This window comes from Bombus pyrosoma, linkage group LG6, assembly GCF_014825855.1.
Source record: "Bombus pyrosoma isolate SC7728 linkage group LG6, ASM1482585v1, whole genome shotgun sequence".
NCBI lineage: Eukaryota > Metazoa > Arthropoda > Insecta > Hymenoptera > Apidae > Bombus > Bombus pyrosoma.
In genome coordinates this window covers 13451566-13469273 of record NC_057775.1, presented here as the reverse complement: position 1 = coordinate 13469273, position 17708 = coordinate 13451566, and the positions used below count along the sequence as shown (strand labels likewise).

The 17708-nt window shown below is 40.3% G+C and overlaps 1 protein-coding gene and 1 long non-coding RNA gene across 9 annotated transcripts in view; one reads left to right on the top strand and one right to left on the bottom strand.

Annotated features, from left to right (window-relative positions):
- Positions 1 to 830: 830 nt before the first annotated feature.
- LOC122568583 overlaps positions 831 to 17708 on the bottom strand; it is a 214563-nt gene continuing 197685 nt past the window's right edge. For 7 of the 8 annotated variants that reach the window (XM_043728484.1, XM_043728486.1, XM_043728481.1 and 4 more), the window contains 3 exons: positions 15431 to 16332; positions 13909 to 14431; positions 831 to 9772 (listed from right to left, as the gene is read on the bottom strand). In XM_043728484.1, the coding sequence (XP_043584419.1) occupies positions 8916 to 9772; positions 13909 to 14431; positions 15431 to 16321 (2271 nt within the window). In that variant the 5' untranslated portion in view covers positions 16322 to 16332 and the 3' untranslated portion in view covers positions 831 to 8915. Of the gene's footprint in view, positions 9773 to 13908; positions 14432 to 15430; positions 16707 to 17708 lie in introns of those variants that run through there. The other variant, XM_043728480.1, reaches the window with a different exon arrangement.
- Positions 9794 to 16134, top strand: LOC122568587. Its single transcript, XR_006317141.1, has 3 exons — positions 9794 to 10980; positions 11060 to 11364; positions 15998 to 16134. It is a non-coding gene; the product is annotated as an uncharacterized LOC122568587 (long non-coding RNA).

Sequence of the window (17708 nt, the reverse complement as noted above, 5' to 3'; positions counted from 1 at the left end):
ATAAAATATGTATAGTATTTACAGTGATATACATAGTACATTGACAATAGCGTATAAATTATAATCAGCCGAAATGTTGACAGAATAAAACTAAATTTCGTTACAAGGCAAGTAGTACAATTTCTCTGGCAAAACTTCCTAAAAATAATAATGATCACAATGATAATAACAGCGCAACATAACGATATAAATCCAATAGATCGATAGAAATATTAAATGTTAACGACGGTAAATATTATCAATAATAATAGTAATAATAATAATAACGCGAAAATGAATAAAAAGAGAATATGTAATAAAATAGAAAAAAGAAGACATGATCAACGTTCGCAAAGATTTTTATCTCGATTATCCATCCTTAACATTCCTATGTCGTCTAGAATCTAAAGTAAAAGAAAAATTCTTGATCGCTACGTTTTCCCTAGAGTTTCTTACACCTATATCGTGACACGCAAACAGTTCCTTTACATTTATAATAATCCCTATTTATGATAAAAACACTTTAAAGCGTTCTTATCCTGTACAACTTAGAGCTGTACGAGATACGAAAATATGTTAATGAAACGTCATTTATTCATAACTCGGCCCCATAAAAGTCCGCGTACACGCTCATCAAGTACGAGAAACCTGGACGCGGCTGATCCACAGAAAACGGCGCCCTAACAACACTTCGTCAGGAACATGCTTCGCGTTCTGCACGGTACTATCGTTACACGTTACAGTATACATGTGGAAAGTCCTATTTTAATATGTATATTCTTTAAACAAGTGGCGATGGAATGAGTTAGGCAGTTTCAACGATGATTAGGACACGATTCGAGCGATCAATCGAGAAAGCATAATCTTTTATTCATTTAGAACTATTTGAAATAGTATTTTCTACAGATCAGTTGACTGCTCAAGGCTACTTTATGTTTTATCTCTTTGTCACAAACATGCTCCAAAATTCAGAGAAGTAGCCTTGAGTAACTAATTGATTTGAGACTTATACCAGCATCATCCGTAAACAAAAAAGCTTTCTATATATATATCTCTGTCTTTTTTTTTTAAGCTCCTTCGTATCTACACCAGAAACAGAGGATTCACCAATATGTATTTTTTTTATACATAACGTGGCATCAACCAATGTTTCCATAGTGTGACGAAGGAGACTTTAACCATTTAAGGGAAACATTCTAAAGTTTATAATTTAGTCTGGACAACGCTGGTTTACATCAAACCTTTATCGCATTATGTAACGAGTCGCGATGAAGTCTTCCCATAGAAGCGTGTATTCACGCATTTGTCCGAACAGCTTTCAAAGCATGACCGGTCAATGTTTAATTAACCCAAGAAAATTGTTCTTGCGCGAACGTCGCGTAGATCACCTTGGGAGTTATATTCAACCATTTTATGTTTCTGTCGTGAGCGCAATTCCTTTGGATCGAGAAAGTTACACAAAATGGAATCACGTAGTTTTTCAATTACAAAAGTTTCAGTCTTCGAAAAATGGTTGAAACAGTTCGATGAATAAATAGATGCGAACATTATACAAAATTGTACGCGATTCTCAGCATATGCAAAGGAACGGCATTTAAAAAGATATGATACGCACATGATACACTTAAATTTACACGATTCAAACTATCAAGCAAGAATATCGTTAGCAGCGTACGTTTAATGCTCGGAAATTAAGTTTAAGAGTTTATCACTCGGTCAGAAGTTTATAATTTCGATTTTTAGATGACTTTTGACGTTAAGAGAAATTTAATTTTTTTTGTCAGACTTGTATCGTTGCTAGCGATTTTCATACCACCAGCCATCTACTGAATCGAATTAGCGTTTTATCTTTCATTTCCGAGAATTAGTTAGCTGTTATAAACTCTCTCGGACTATGGACTACACTTGAAAGAACCAGTGAGAATGCGGCTGAAAAATGCGTTTAAAAACGGAAATAGCATAATTAGGAAGATTATTATCGTCCCTTTTGGAATGTATTCAACATTATTCGCTTCTCTCGTGGATGGTTCTCGAATGAATACGTTATTATAGAATAAACATTTGCGAGACACTTAGTTTCCATTCTAAAAGTATTAAATGTATTCATATTACCGAATTTATCATTTAAATGTCTATAATTGAACGACAGTAATTTATCAACTTCCAAAATGAGTACTATTATATTTAGTCCTATAATTTTATTTGTTCCAAAGAAATTGTTTTCGTCGATTATGCGTGGCAGATAAATTTATAAATCTCTCCCTAATAAAAATAATATTAATACATTATATAAAAAATTTATCAAAAAAACGATCGGTTTGAAATTCTCTCGAAATACTACATTTTGAAACATTCGCATCTATCAGTGAAATAAAATTAATTACACGCGTCTAACTTCCAGATTGTTATAGTCGGATCGGTGTATTGGACGGTACTTTCGCCTGCGCCCCTACGGATGTAAATCAAGAACATGGCGCCAATATCTCGGTGACGAAACTAAGAATATTATATACAATTTTCGGTACATCTTCGATGAAGACCATATTATTGTGGCGCTTTGAAAATTAGATGGACGTAAAAACCACGCGATTTTTAAGTACATCTCTGGCAGCATAAGACGCAGAATGCAACTGGTCGATTTACGCGATTTCATTTTTTTTTTTTTTTTAAGAAAAAAATTATTCTAATATCACGGAGTAAAAAGCCAAAACTTGTATTATGAAAAATTTTCATCCTTTCGAATATTATGTTGTAACCCATGAATAATTAAGCCGTAAAACGTGTCTATAAGTTACAGGAAATTATGCAATCATCCCAGGTATATCTATCAAAAAGTGATTCTATTATTGTGCCCATGCAAGTTCATTAGCAAACTGCGCAATATAATTGGTCAAGGCCCAATTATAATTTTACATTAAACACTGCGTGTTCTCGTTACCCCTTTTCTCCCGTAATCGTCGAACTAAATCGACATCGCAAACAATTGACCGAATCGAATTTTTAATATTTCCACCTCGGGCAAACTTTATCTGGCAATTAAAACGTGGCCAAGCCGCGTTCGCTCGGCCTGTGGTTCGTCGATAGCGGCGGACGAGAAACAGGGCTCGTTACGCGTTCCCATCGACGCTCGATAATTCCACAATTCAACCAGAAAACCGGTAACAAGTGCCGGGACGTCGTCCTTTCAGCGTCGCTCTATTAATGTCCTCGTCGACGTCGCGAGCAGTCTTTTCACCTGTTTCCAACGCCCTCGGATCGTTTCTAGCCTCGAAACGAGAAAATCTCGCGTGTACCTCATTAAAAATACCAACCGAGACGTGTCCTCACGAGAACGCATCGACATTCGCAATTACACGGACTTTAGGCACCGTCTTTCTCCACCGCTTCAACCCGCTTCACGTTCTCTTTCTGTCTCCCCCTCGACTTTAATTTCCGCCACGGCGTAATGACTTCAAGCGGATATATACCTGACAGGTAGATACGCAGAGTCATTAGAAGATAGACGTTGACGAAGGATCGGAGTATCTGTACGCGTCTATCGATTGGAAAAATGGTCTGCTCACGAAGAACGATAGAGAACGAATGATATCGCCTCTAAGTCGTGCTTTCAGTCGGTAGAATAGAATAGAAAGACGCATAAACCATGTTATTGCAACGTTCGAGGATCAAAGAGGGAGTGTCATTAAAGCGACGAACAGCCTAACTGCGCGCACGAAGTATCCTCGCCATAATAATTACACGCTGACTGGTGTTGGCTCGTCATGCGCATCCCTGGTAAACACGTCACAGCTAATAGTACATAGAGCAGACGGGGTTGACCCCCTACGTTATAATTGCGGGGATCGTATACGTTCTATTTTCGCGTGTACGATCGTACCGCTATTCATTATGTGGAGGAAACTATGGCGGGGAATCGAGAAGGGTTGCGTTCACGCGAATGCGTTCAATGCGAAACAAATCTCATCGACGAACAGCGCTTCTCCTGCTTGCTCTCTTTGGGGGCTAAAGGAATTTTTCTCGAATTGGTAAATTTTCGATGACAATTTCGATGACACGTGGTACGAATTTCTCTGTGAGTCTCTACAAGTTTCAAGTTGCAAAATTAGTTCTTCGACGACATGATCATTATTATGGGACAAACAGTAAAGTATGCTGAATATTTTCAAGAAATGAAAATAAATCCTTAGCATCGTGAAAATAAACGACAATGATTCCCCCTACGTCGATATTTATATTTGTAAACAAACTAAGATCATTTCTCATTTGTATCTTCTTAAATGTCAAATAAAACTAAGCATCTTTTGCTCTTGAAAAATCAAGGATGAAGAATCAAGCTTCAAAATACATCCACGCGACGTTATATTTAACCAACCGTCCCTTATATACTGGAATTCAAATCGAATCGTAATCTCGACAAATACACCGTTACATATGTAAGCGCCAGTGCGAATCAAGAAATCGGTGTAGAGAACGTGTGCATACACACGACGAGGAATTAAACGAGGAGATGATCGCAGACGAGGCAAATCCTAGGAATCTAACGACCGTCTCGACATATTTTACAGCTGCGCGAATCGATTTCTGGATCCGGTTAATTCCTTGGGACTAAGAACGTGGAATACAGACGAAGCGTATCTTCCCCGCGCGATTGTCGTGGGCACGAATCGTAGTCGGAGAATTCGTCAAAATACAAAATTACAAAAATATACTCGTGGCGCCGTACCAACCGGTCGTGCCACGCTTGCTTCGTACGTGCCTACATTTACATATAAACAACGTCGTGAATTAGCGTGCAATTAAGGTCCGTGTGTATTTACAGGGCGTGGCACAACAATTGGATCGGACAAGCCGCGACTCTGCTAGGCCGCTTAAAATAATTCGCGACGATTCGTTCGTGTAATCTCGCTTCCGGTCGATTGTGGTGATCTTTGTGCGAAGAAGCGTTCGAGATCATTCATCGGAAATTTTCTTACACATTCCTGGTTTCCTTATTCCTTCGATTTTCAAGCGTTAGAGATTTTACGTAACAAATCTCCAATGTTGTAGGTTGAGTCATAAGACTGATTACCATCTTAGGGACTTTTAATTTGAAGTGGAAACAGGAAACATTTATATACATAAATGATTTTGGAGGATAGTGTGAAATTAAATTTAACGTTTATAGATAATTGCGTTCGTAGAAAGTGAAGTTTATCGGAACGAAAATGATAGAAATAATTGAAGAGCGTAATTACTTTAAAAAACGAAAGAAGAAAATGATTCTTATTTTCTGTTACAAGTCCTCCTTCAATTAATCCCTACAACGTGAATTACAGCATCGCAATCCTCTATTCACAAAGTTTAACATCTATTATCTAACAATTACGAGTAAAACACACAAATTTCTTCTCCATTAAATTTTCTCCTTAGAAAGGTTTTCAAAGACTATTCGTAGTAAATTCTTACTTCCAGAACAACTAGTAAGAGATAACTGTACATTGGCACCTATTTTATATTAACTTCTCTTCTTGCTCTCCTTTTAAGAATATTACGTTAATAGATTGTATATTTGTTAAAACGTAGCTGAGGAAACGAAGTTACACGATCGCGCCGCGATTTTCTCCGCGCCGTCCCATCGGCATCGCATCATCGTCCTTAGATTCGTTTCGTAATACTGTTAGGTGCGTTATGACGCTCGGGGAAGATATTTCGTCGCTATCACGAAACCCTTTGTTTCATAAATTGACACGTCATTATCATTACCCAAGTAGTTGTAAAGAAGAATAAGACTTCTTTCTTCAAATATGCATATAAAGAATCGTACCTTCTATTTGACTGAAAATAGATAAAGTGATAGAAAAAGAGTTGACAAAATTTATCTCGAAAATTTATTACTTCGCTCTTTTATTAATTATAATAGAATGTAACGTCTGATCTTTTAGATACGATATCACTTTTTTGTTGCAAGTGAAGTCTTTTGAATATTTAGCACATAGCAAAGAACGTTTAATATGGTTTAAAATGTTCTTAATCGAGCTCGGTTCTTTTTATCGTATTTATCTTTATCTAACGTTATTTAACTTTATGAAAATTATCGTATAAAGTAATAATTGCGAATAGTTTGTAGTTTGTAGTAATTGGAACATTCTGGAAAAATTATTTTAATACAATACTCGAGGGATTGGCTTGATTAAACAAAAGTATGCGTCTTCCTGTTTCAAGCAAAAGACAGAATATGAAAATAATTCGTACCACTCAACATTTTTCTCTTCCATTTATACTATTTTCAAACAAACAGAGCGTTCAAATCTTTCCAATTACGTGACACATCCTGTGCTTTTAACAAACAAACTCAGCTTATAATGCGCAAGCTACGTTGCTTTAAATAATTAAAAGATCGCTTTCAGAGAGGAAAAATTCAGTGAAGAAAGGTCCACAAAAGCAAATGTTTGTTCGTTGTAAATTCAGAATTAGCGAATGCTTTATGAAAAAATAAAGCCGCTCGAAACCGTTTAATTATCTTGAAACGTTTCCTGGTGCTTGGAAGATTCGTTGAGAACACGGGAAGCCTGTTAGGAATATTCGAAGTCGTTGAAGGGACTCCTCCGTTAGAACTAGCGTTACAGGATGAGGATTCGTGTGTTCGCAACAAGTTGCGCGAACGATCGATCCCTAAATCCTCGCCAAAGTCGGGAATGCAACGTTAAGCTCCGGATAAAGCGTACAGAAAGTATAACGAGTTCGTGTAGCTTACGAGCGATAAACGTTTAGTCCAAGAATGATCCTTCCTGTATATCTGTAAGGCCATTAGAATACTGAATCGGCTAAAAATGTTTGCCTTTCGGTCATGTTGCATTTCGTTTGACACGCGAGACAGATCGATGGCCGGAAAGTATCGTGAATTTCCCCAAAATTCGAGGAACCTATACGAAGGACGTAATCGAAACTATCGAAGTTCGATGAAAAGGAAGTTTGAGTCGCGCGTTCTATGGAGCCGAAAGAAATAATTCACGATCAATCGCTTTGAATGTACAGCTTCTTTTCCTCGTACACTTTTTAAAATTAAATCTGTTAATTAAGCGCGAATCGCATATGCAGTTCTTCGTGTTTTACGTATACGACAGTTTTTTTTTCTTTCGTTAGTTCTAAGATCGATTTACGTTGTATCCTTAACTCAAGGATTAGACGCGCCTTGCTTTCACGTGTCGCCATTTTCATTTTTTTTCAAAGAAATTTTCGTGCAGAATCACTTGTTTCACGTATGGTTTGGCGAAACCTTAGTCAGATCGAACCATTAGAGGATAGACGAGCTATTTCTTAAGTAGTATAATACACATTGTATGTACAAGCTGTACGATGATTTCTTTTTACAACATACATTCGGCGATTCGCCAGAAAAAATGCACGTACACTGAGATCTCTCTTCGTAGATACGAAGTAGCATGGCCTTGCGCAAATATTAAAATATTTCTGAGTAGTTTCGAGGGACGAGAATAACATGAATTTGATCACGGTATCTTATAACGTCGATCGTGTAAACCGCGCCACTACTCTTGAGAAAATCCATAGGACCGATCTTTTCATACCGATTTACGACCTCGTAACACTCAGATTGAAACATCTGTGATATTTTACCATTAACAACGAATATAATCGGAAGATTTTACGTATGCGTTTCTGTCAACGTTACTAGAAACAGTTATTCTAACATCTCCGTTACTTGAATACGTTTTCTTTTACATAGTGCGGAACCATGCACATGGTTTCCCGTGCGTTACTCTTAATTCCGATTTACATATCGCTAAAACAGATACCGGTTCGATGCGGTCAAGTACCAATGCGTAATATGTAATATGTAATTAAAACAATAAAGAAACATAATCTTAAACTTAAGAGAAGTAGAAAACCAAAGCATCGTTTTGCACTTCCTTGAAGGATAAAAAAGGACAATAACAAAGTCGAAATATCGTGTAAAAATGATCGATAGCATAGTACACATCGGTAGAAGTACAAAATTTAAATAATAATAATAAAAAAAGGAGGAAATATATGGAAATAGTAAAAATTAAGAGGTATCGATCACATGATCGTTTCGCAAATAGATCGTATAAAGGAACGCATCGTTTCACGATGCTGCGGTTTGAACGCGATCTTCGTTAGGCATGCAACAAGCACGTCAATAAATAAGACGAACGTCTCCTTATGGAGACATTATCCTTAATGCTAATGTCCGGTTACGTTGTATTTTACATGAATTCTGTCTATGATCGTCCGTGAACGGCACAACCCGCTATCCACTAATTTTCTCGTTACACGTAGTAAAACCAGTCACGAGCGTTCGTGGCGTTTTGTTGTATCCATCGTATCGTCGAGATTGTTTCTTCCAAAAAAAAAAACGTTTCATCGAACGTTCCTCCCCGAAATTGTAAAACGATCTTGAAAGACATAGTCGATTTTCGATCAATCGCTTCGACACTTTTCTCATTATTCGCGTTATCCACCGTTGCGTCGACCTATGTAGAGAATCCGTGTGTCGATCTCACGGATCACATAATATATGCTTGTCCTCCACGCGATCGGAAACCCTGTCATGCGCCGCGAACCGAATAAATTATAAAATACATAAAAAGAGACAGAGAGGATACACGATGAACAAAGAAAGAATAACCGGCAAAGGCGTCTCGTCCGAAAAATTTCGCTGGTGTTTCTCCGCCAAAGTCAGCGGTTTACCCGACGAACCATGTTCACCGGATGTGGAAGCCCCCGGCACGCTCGTTCGTCAGCACGTTCGCCGGCGGAACTTACGCGCTCCAACCGAATATCGACCCGCCGCGTATCGAGGGGGTCGTTTCAACTTGAAAGGCACTACCGGTTTAATGTGGCTTCGGTCATGCGTCTCTCCTCCTCAGCACGGCCACGACCTCGCGGCCTCATCTTCGTCGACCGACGTACGTCGATCATACCTCTGTGCCGTCTTCGCCCTCGTCCTCGTACAGGGGACCGTTGGTTGACTTCTTCTTAGGTTTCGGGGGTGGTCTCGGTGGTACTTTTCTTCCTAACGTGTTGCTACTACCGGATTGTTGCTGCTGTTGCGGTTGTGCTTGTCCAACAAGATGATTACTGTCAGTCGATTCGTCAGCGAGTTTGGTTGGCCATTCGGCTGCACCTTCCGGAGCGGCTCTATCGAGTGGACTGCTGGTCAATATATTCGGTGTGCTTCGTTGTATCGTACCGTAGTGCGAGCCTGGCGTTCCAGGCAGAGGTCGATTCCTCATCGTGGACAACGGTTCGGGACTTTTGTTCAACGATAGGACCGAACTACCATCAGCGGTTGTCCTTAATCCCAAATTATCGTAAACCGGCTCCAATCCGTCCGTAGGCGATGTGGGTGGTCCGCTGCTCCAGCTGGGTGCTCTTGGTCTGCGTGGTATCGTCACGTAGCCATGACGTGGCATTACGGGTGCGATCGACGAGCTCGTAATTCCATAGGGTGTAACGCTACGGTTGTGCGGCAAAGTCTTGAAAGCTGCTGGATATTGGTTCGAGGGTGAGCCAAACGCGGCTGTGGTGGGTGTCACATGTTGACTCGGAAGACGCGTGTTGTCGGGCGCGGTGGACGCCTGGCTCGTCGGCGATGCGCCTCGACCGCCGGAGAAGGCCAACAGATCTGGCGGATACTGGCGGTAGCTTCCGCCTCCTCCGCGGCACATGGTGCCGGTTCCGCTCTCGAGCTCTGGCGTCGCTCGTTCTTCCCTCTCGTCGTCGCCGACGCCGCCGATCACTCCGCTGCCGACACCGCCACCGATACCATCAGCTGCCAGAACATAAACAAAAAAGAAGGACGAACGTTAAGAAAGAAAAGTGAAAGACGCGATAATCATAATTAAATATAACAGAAAAAAAAAAGAGATTTAAGAGCCGCCGGTCGAATAAAAGCGATAACAATTCAGTGACGTATAAATATTAGTACAGTTGTTAAGTGGGAAGGATACGCCTCGCGGTTTTACGGCTTGCGTTGAATCGGGGCGCAATTTGGAACGAGGACAAGGAGATCTCGTTGCTTCTATGAAACTATATGTACACTCTTGCGTAGTTCGATCGACCGAGTTATTCGTAAAATGTCTTCGTCTATATCTAACAATTGGGAAATTATCTCCAATATTTGAGAAAATGCAGACAGACAAATTTGGAGTTATATGTAGCTTAAACATCATCCAGAATCATGTTATAGATCATTTCGACTCACCTGGTGCTACGTAAAAGGCTAAGATACTAAGACTCAATAATATAAATAAGAAAATGATTTATAATAGAAATACCCTAAAGTAATAAAAATAAAATTAAGCTTTAGAACTGATTATGGAAAACATATATGAGGAAGATTATTGTCACAGATCCCCTGGCATCCTTCGATTGCATCCCTATTCGAGTACCTTCTTTAGTATGCTATCGAAGCGAAACCTATCACAAGAAATTTCCTTTCAAACGTTTTACATTTCCCCGCAGCTAAAACGCAAAGTTCACGATTCGTCGAGAACTCAACGAAATGATAAAAATATCCATACTCGATACTTCCTTTGCTCGTGAGCTACTTTAGTTAGATACTGCGCATCGGAGGAGATTACGTAATATACAAGACCTGCCACGACTTATAACGCAAAGACACGTAAATCGATCGTGTCCTTTGAGATAAAGTTTCATCGGGAGAAAAGTGGGTCGTGATTCTTACGTGTTTCACTCGCTCCACTTCGAAGCTATAATTTAAACGACAACCAGCGATTCCATCATCTTCTTGCGTAACAAATCTGTCAAGAAAATGTACACTTGGCTTCTTTTAATCGAATATTACTCACAGTCGAGGACTTCGTTTTCGATGCTCTGCCATTTTCTCGACCTCGTGCGCCATGACACGAACAACGATACATTTCGCCGCTCCATCTAAATTTCGAGGTATACTATCCGCGTATATCTGTGCGTGGATTCGCGCAAAATCATAGCGAGTGTCAACTAAAACGGTACGAGGTAAAGAAAAGGACCAGTGATCATAGAAGTTTTATCGTACCCCGTGTTTTTTCAGTACTCGAATTCTGTTCAATTGCAGAGTGAAAAGAGGATGTAGGCCAAGAGGTAGAAAGAAAAAGATTGCGCACGACTAACCTTCCGGCAAGTGGATACAAAAGGACACCGGGTGTACGCGGAGGTAATTGAGATGCGGAAGGTAACTGTTCAAATACGAGATCCTCGACAATTTCAATTATTGTCTTTGAAAGTGTATAGACAAAGAGCTGGGAACGCGAGTATCGCATACATATACGTATTATACGTGCAAGAGATTTCGCGATGAGAACGCACAAGGAAGAATCGTTCTCAATAAAGCGACAGAACCTGCTAATTCAGATGGAAGCGGTGCGTGATGATTATTATTGTACTCTTCTTTGTAGAATCCGAGGCAAACGTCGCAAAACGCGTATTTTCCTTTTCCCTTATCGCTTTAATCACCACTCTATGCGTAAAACAGTCCCCCAGTACTCGCTCCCCTATTGTTCCCAGTATTTTCATTATTTACGGTAGAGAGCGAGTAACCATGTTTCAATTAACAGCAACATCTCTTTCCCTCGTCCTGATCCTTCGCTCGCTTACCCTCCATTGTCCCTCCACACCGGTTTATCTTTTCGTTCCGTTCTGTTTTCGTCTTATGGTTCGACGCGACTCACCGACGTCGTTTCTTTGCGCCGTTCTCCCTTCTTACGCTATACACAAAAATTGAACTACAGAGTGCGCAATTACCCCGACTCGTCTTTCTCGTTGATCGCCGTTATTATCGTCATCGTTGCTCTCTGCGAGAAAAAGATTATGTACAACGCCGTCGCCACGATATCAGCCGTAAGCTAAAGGACAAAAATACTTGGGTCTCTGTTGAACGGTTACCCGCATCGACATACATTATACATGGAATTTATCCATACCGCGCGTTTAAACGATCGTATATGCATATATTTACAAGTCTATCAAAATAATCGTTTTCGCGATACGTCTGTGAAACACGACGATTAGATTACGTCGTGTCTAATTAAACGGCAGACCGACGTCGGACACAGGCATTCCGCATGCAGCATTTCTTTTACGGAAAACGAGGTTGTTCGCGGAGAAAAACGCTATCAATAACGACCAGACGCAAATGACGAATGCCTTTCACCTCTCTTTCTCTCTCTCTTTCTCTTTCTCACTATATTTCTCGCTTCCTCTTTCTCTCTCTTTGTATCATTACATGTTGCACGCTCTCATTAATCTTGCAACAGTCTTGGTCGATATTCGTTCACCCAGGATCGATGGCGCCTCATTTATCTGTCGACGGGATTACTGAACCTCGCCAGCATTACGGCCGACACGATTGTCTTAAAGTTAAATACACTCGCCATATATACGATTCAATTAATCTATTCCGTCCTTTAATTAGCGACGATACCCAGTTCCGAAACGGAGGCGAACGTATGTTTTCGAAGGAAATCGGAAGATTAATGGCTGCGGTGTTAACAATATCTAAATTGGATTTCGTTTCGGCGCACCGTTTATCGGGGAAATTCCTTTGTTCACGGTTCCGTTGATTGATCTTCGTGTCAATATCAGCAATGATTTTGCCACGAAACATCGTATTACGTTGTACCACGAATACGTACACGAACAGAGACAACTTGTCATACTCTAATTTTGAACTCTCGATATTCGAAGAAATTTTTTTTTTGAAAACAAAATGTTTTTAGACCTTTATATTGGTAAATTTTGGGGTCAAAATGAGTGCAATCTATCCTTCATGGCCTATTGTTGCGTTTTAATTAAAAATGAATTCATTGTTCATAAATTTCCATTCATAGTTTCTAGTTCGCTGTTCAATAGAACGAGTTAAAGGATACTTCGCGGAAGAAATAAAGCAACTCCGTTTTGTTCAGTGTTTTTGCTTTACGCACACCCAGTTACGCAATTTTTGCCGCAATGATATCCCTTTTTACGGTTAGTAATAAAACAGCCAATAGAAAAAACGACGGAACGTTTAGTTATATAACTTTCTACAATATTATTTCTTTTGTAGTAGTAGCTATATTTTCTATATTTGTAGCAGTTTTATATTTTTCTCGAAATGAAAAATATAAAAGACGCCTACGAAATATGTATATTATATACTTTATAACATGTACATTTTCGTGATATCCTTTTATACTCTTACGATTGTTAGATACCTTTCTTTGATTATCGTACCACAAGTATGTATTTTGTGATACTGAAAAAAAACATACATATACTTTTTTTTGTTAACCGCAATTAAATTACTTTTCTCTTCACTTACTCTTTTTATAAAAATTAAATTGACCCCATCTACTCGATATGTATGTAGTGTTTGACCCTATCAAGAGCAACCCTGTTTAATATACACTGCCTCGTGAAAATATTTGAACATTTTCCATAGAAAACATTTATGTCCGTAATATTGTATGCTTTATGTAAAAAACATCGAAATTTCATTAGCACCGTAATCAAACACGACTCAACGTCCTTTGTATAATACACGTAACTTATTCGTACAAAACTTCCACGATTCTTCGAATGTTTTCTTGACCCCGTGTAAATTTACCATTCGTTCAAATAATTTGCTGGAATTTTAATCGAAACCTAAATTTTTTTAAAAACTTCCGCTCCACTCCGAACAAACGTGAAAGAAATATTTACGTAACATCAATCCTCGGAAGTTTCACAGTCGGAAACCCATTACTCGTTCGATTTCCTCGTTTCGTGTTCGTGTACGATGCACGCGAGCAGCAGTGGACGACCATCGAGCCTGGTTGATCGTCGAGCGTTTCGCGAACGTCTCGACGTAATCGCCGCTCGGAAGCTAACAAATGGTTAGTAGCTAGCACCTGGCCACGCACTGTTTAGTAATGTAAGCAGTGTACTGACCGAAGACTGAGTCGTTGTCGAGCAATGTACGGTTCAGCTCTGTCATCTCGGTGCCGTGCGACGTCACCGAAGGCGCTTCGTATCGTCTGGGTGGCTTCACCACGGGATTTATAGTCGTGATGAGGGACTTCTCCTGTTCACCGAGGCCGTGGTGCTCCATCGAGGCGGCCTCTAAGCTCTTCTCGTCGTGCCTCGTTCGTCGACGACGACAATAACACACGCAAAAGGACACGGTCACCACCAGAAGTAGCAACGCGGTCACGCCCAAACCGAGCGCGAGAGGCAGACTAATTATATTGTCCTTGCCGCCCATGGCGTCACCAGCGATAGTCAGGGTCACGTTCTTCTCTGTATTTCCGCCTGGACTTTTCGCCAGACAGACGTAATCACCCTTGTCCGAAGGAATAACGTCCGGTATCGTGAGGTTCAGCCATTCGTGGCTCGATTTCAGGATGTAGTTTTTCTCTCCGTTGTGTCGTCTCGTATGATTGTTCAAGATTCTCGACCGATGTACCCAGACCAACTGAAATAGAAAAGTAAAACGATTGAAACATTCTATTAATCTTCGAATTTATGGTAATTGTGTCTTGATAATCTAAAATTGTTGTATCTTTGTTATCTTTGTCAGAAACTACACCAGAGGGTTGTAACTTACTCAGATGGCAATAAAGTGTACATACGAACGAAAAAATTCTAAGGATGTCCTTAATTTTCAGTTTTCGTGCTACGGAAAATTCAAAAGGACTTGGCTAACGTATGCAAAGGCTCGCCCAACTGCGTTCTTTTTTTGGTACGACGTGATTTCATGTGTTATTCTTCGCGAAGTTGAAGGATATTTTCGTTAAATCATAGAAATTTCGCCACACAGTTTTGAGCCAGTGGCTCCCGCGGACCTTGCGCGAATTGTTCTGGAGTATAATACGTCGAGGAAACAAATCGATATGGCGAGACAATGGACCTTTTTAAAAGAAACCATTTTCATTTCGTGTTTTATAACATTTTTATACAAAGTATTCATTTGTTTTATAATAAAAAACTTTTTTCGACACATCTATTTTATAAACCCTTTGAAAATACCGAAAGTACTAGCAATTACTGAGACATTCTCTACAAACGAACGTTCTTAGCTCGTTTCTTATCCAAGTGATTACGATTAAAATTACAAAACACGAGATCATAGACGATAAACGTTAAGAAAAAGATATCTTCCACGGTGAGATCCGAAAACAATGTTGAGTCGGAGATCGTTTAGAAGCTTTCAGGCTAAGTTGCCTGAATGCGAGCTTAACCAGCACAATCTTTCCAACGGATCTAACCTTCGCATCGAGCCAGATTGTATACTAAATAGCTTGTAAGCTACTGTAGATTACCGCAGTCAACATTTCTCGGCTTAATTGCGTCTTGCTTTACAATACTTTACGGTGCGCATTCCGTCCTATTTTATCCTCGTCGTTTAACAGAGTTTCTCCCCATGCTATGCAACGAATAAAAACGCAAACGATGTATATACACGATATCATACCTGCGGTCGTGGGATCCCAGAAGCCTTGCACCAAAAGGTGACGTTGCCTTTGCCAACCTCGATCTTCACTGATGGTCCTATCGTAAAGATTTCAGGTCGGCAAGCGAATTCGTCGCTGCTGACTTCGTCCCACATCTTCCCTGCAAGGGTAGCTGGCTGCTGGCATGTAGTGGGTTTCGTATACAGCTTTCTTTCTATCGTCCAATCGCGAAATTTCTTCAGACGGCAATTGCAATTCCATGGATTGTTATGCAGCTCTAGGCTGCCAAGCTTCGGCAACGTCTCGAAGCTCTGCACCCTCAATACGCTCAGATTGTTTCCATCCAAGGTCAACAATCGCAATTCCGGAAGATCGCGAAAGGTTTCCTCCTCCACTCGCTCTAACTCGTTGTTAGACAACATCACCTTCTGTAGATACGCGAGATCGTGGAACAACCCGTTTTCCAACACCTTTAGCTTGTTCTCGTTCAACAACAGCACCCTTAATCGTTGCGTCTCCCTGAACGTACCGGGATATAAGGTTTTAATGTTATTTCCTGATAAATCGATCTCAATTACGATTTTCAGGCCGTTGAATGCGTCCGTATGGATCGACTCGATCTCGCATTTTCGCAGCACCAGCTTCTGAAGATTGACTAGATGCACCCGACTGAACGAGTCGTGCATCAGGTGCATGATACGATTCCCGGTCAAATCGAAGTTCTGAATCTCTGGCGACAAACTGCTGGGTATCTGCGTGAGATTCTGCTTGATGCATTCGGCGGTCTTCCTGCCAGAGATCCATCTGCACTTGCACGACGACGAACACTGCGCCGTCCAATATTCCTGGCTCCAACACACCACGACCACCAGTGTCGAGTAAAGTAACAGTTTCGCCGTTCTTAGCTCCATCCCGAGGATTTCTGTTAACAAGAGAAACATGACGGGCTAGATTAGAACATGTTCAAGTGTGTACTGGTTACGGGCGTGTTACTCGTTCCGAAGGGTAGAAAGGGGTTGGATATATAATTTGGGGACGTAATCGCCCGTTTGTGTTAGCAACTTGGTCGTTTCACTAAGAGGTTTATATTAAAGTCTCATTGTCTCGTATTTTATCGTTCAGGACGGTAATTAGCTATCCATTGTGGGTAAAGTGGAGAATATAATAATAATAATAATAGTAGTAGTAGTAGTAATAATAATAATAATAATAATTTAATGTTATATTATTGATATTAATGGCCTTTTTTCTTATATGCATTAACTTGTATGAGTACATGAACGAAAATCTATATGTACATAAAAATTTCTGCATAAAATGCGGTACTATTATATTATAAAATAAAAATTCCTGCATATTTCAATCGCATCGATTTATAAATTCTTGCTTATTAAATTTTAGGATCATTGTGACATTCTTTTTATTATCAAAAGCAAGTCAAACACTTGCTATTCTAGCGGGGACTTTTATATACGACATCCAAGTAGATTCAAACTATAAAGTTTAGACAGCGCAACGCTCTGCACGCCATCGTCAATTGGTACTTTTTGCATAGCTCGTAATCCAGTCGGCGTATCTGCAGGGTATTAGCAGCAGGATTTTTAATTAAAAGCATTTTTAACTGGAAGGTTTACGCAAAACCTTCCTCTTCTCGGTCGTCGTGTAGTTGGAAAGCCGAGTAGCGCGATCAACAGGAGGAAACTCAACTTTCCCTGTTATCAGGGGAAGTCTACGAGTGCGGTTCTCTGCGATGCTTCCGAGCCGTCAGCATCGGTTGCCATCTCCGTTAGTTGTGCTCTTTCACCCCCTTTTTTATCGTCGTTTTTTTCCACCCAGCCTTCCATTCTTTTTCATATTTTATTTTTTTCCCTCTTATCCAGTAATACTCGGTCCGTTTTTTTCTTTTCTATATATCTTACTTCATTCTGTTAATCTCGAAACTAGAAACTTGCGGTGGGCTAACTTAACGTACATTGTTAGCAATCTAACTTAATATCGTTTTGGTACACATCCGACCGTAGACGCCGCGCCGGATAGCTGAACTTAAATTAATACAATACGACGCCGAGCACACTTTACCCCTTTTATTATCATCCGGGAGTTCGAGGTTGTGCATCAAATTACTCTTTCTACCGGCGGGTACCAGCGGGTACAATTCATTTTGTGCCTCCCGACGGGAATGGAGGCCGGAGAAAGGGGTCGTGGAAACGTAGACTGAGCACCGACGACAACGACGATGTCGCTAGACGTTCTTACTATTTGAATTTATTCCAAAACTCCAGGGTGGAAAGGGCAGAA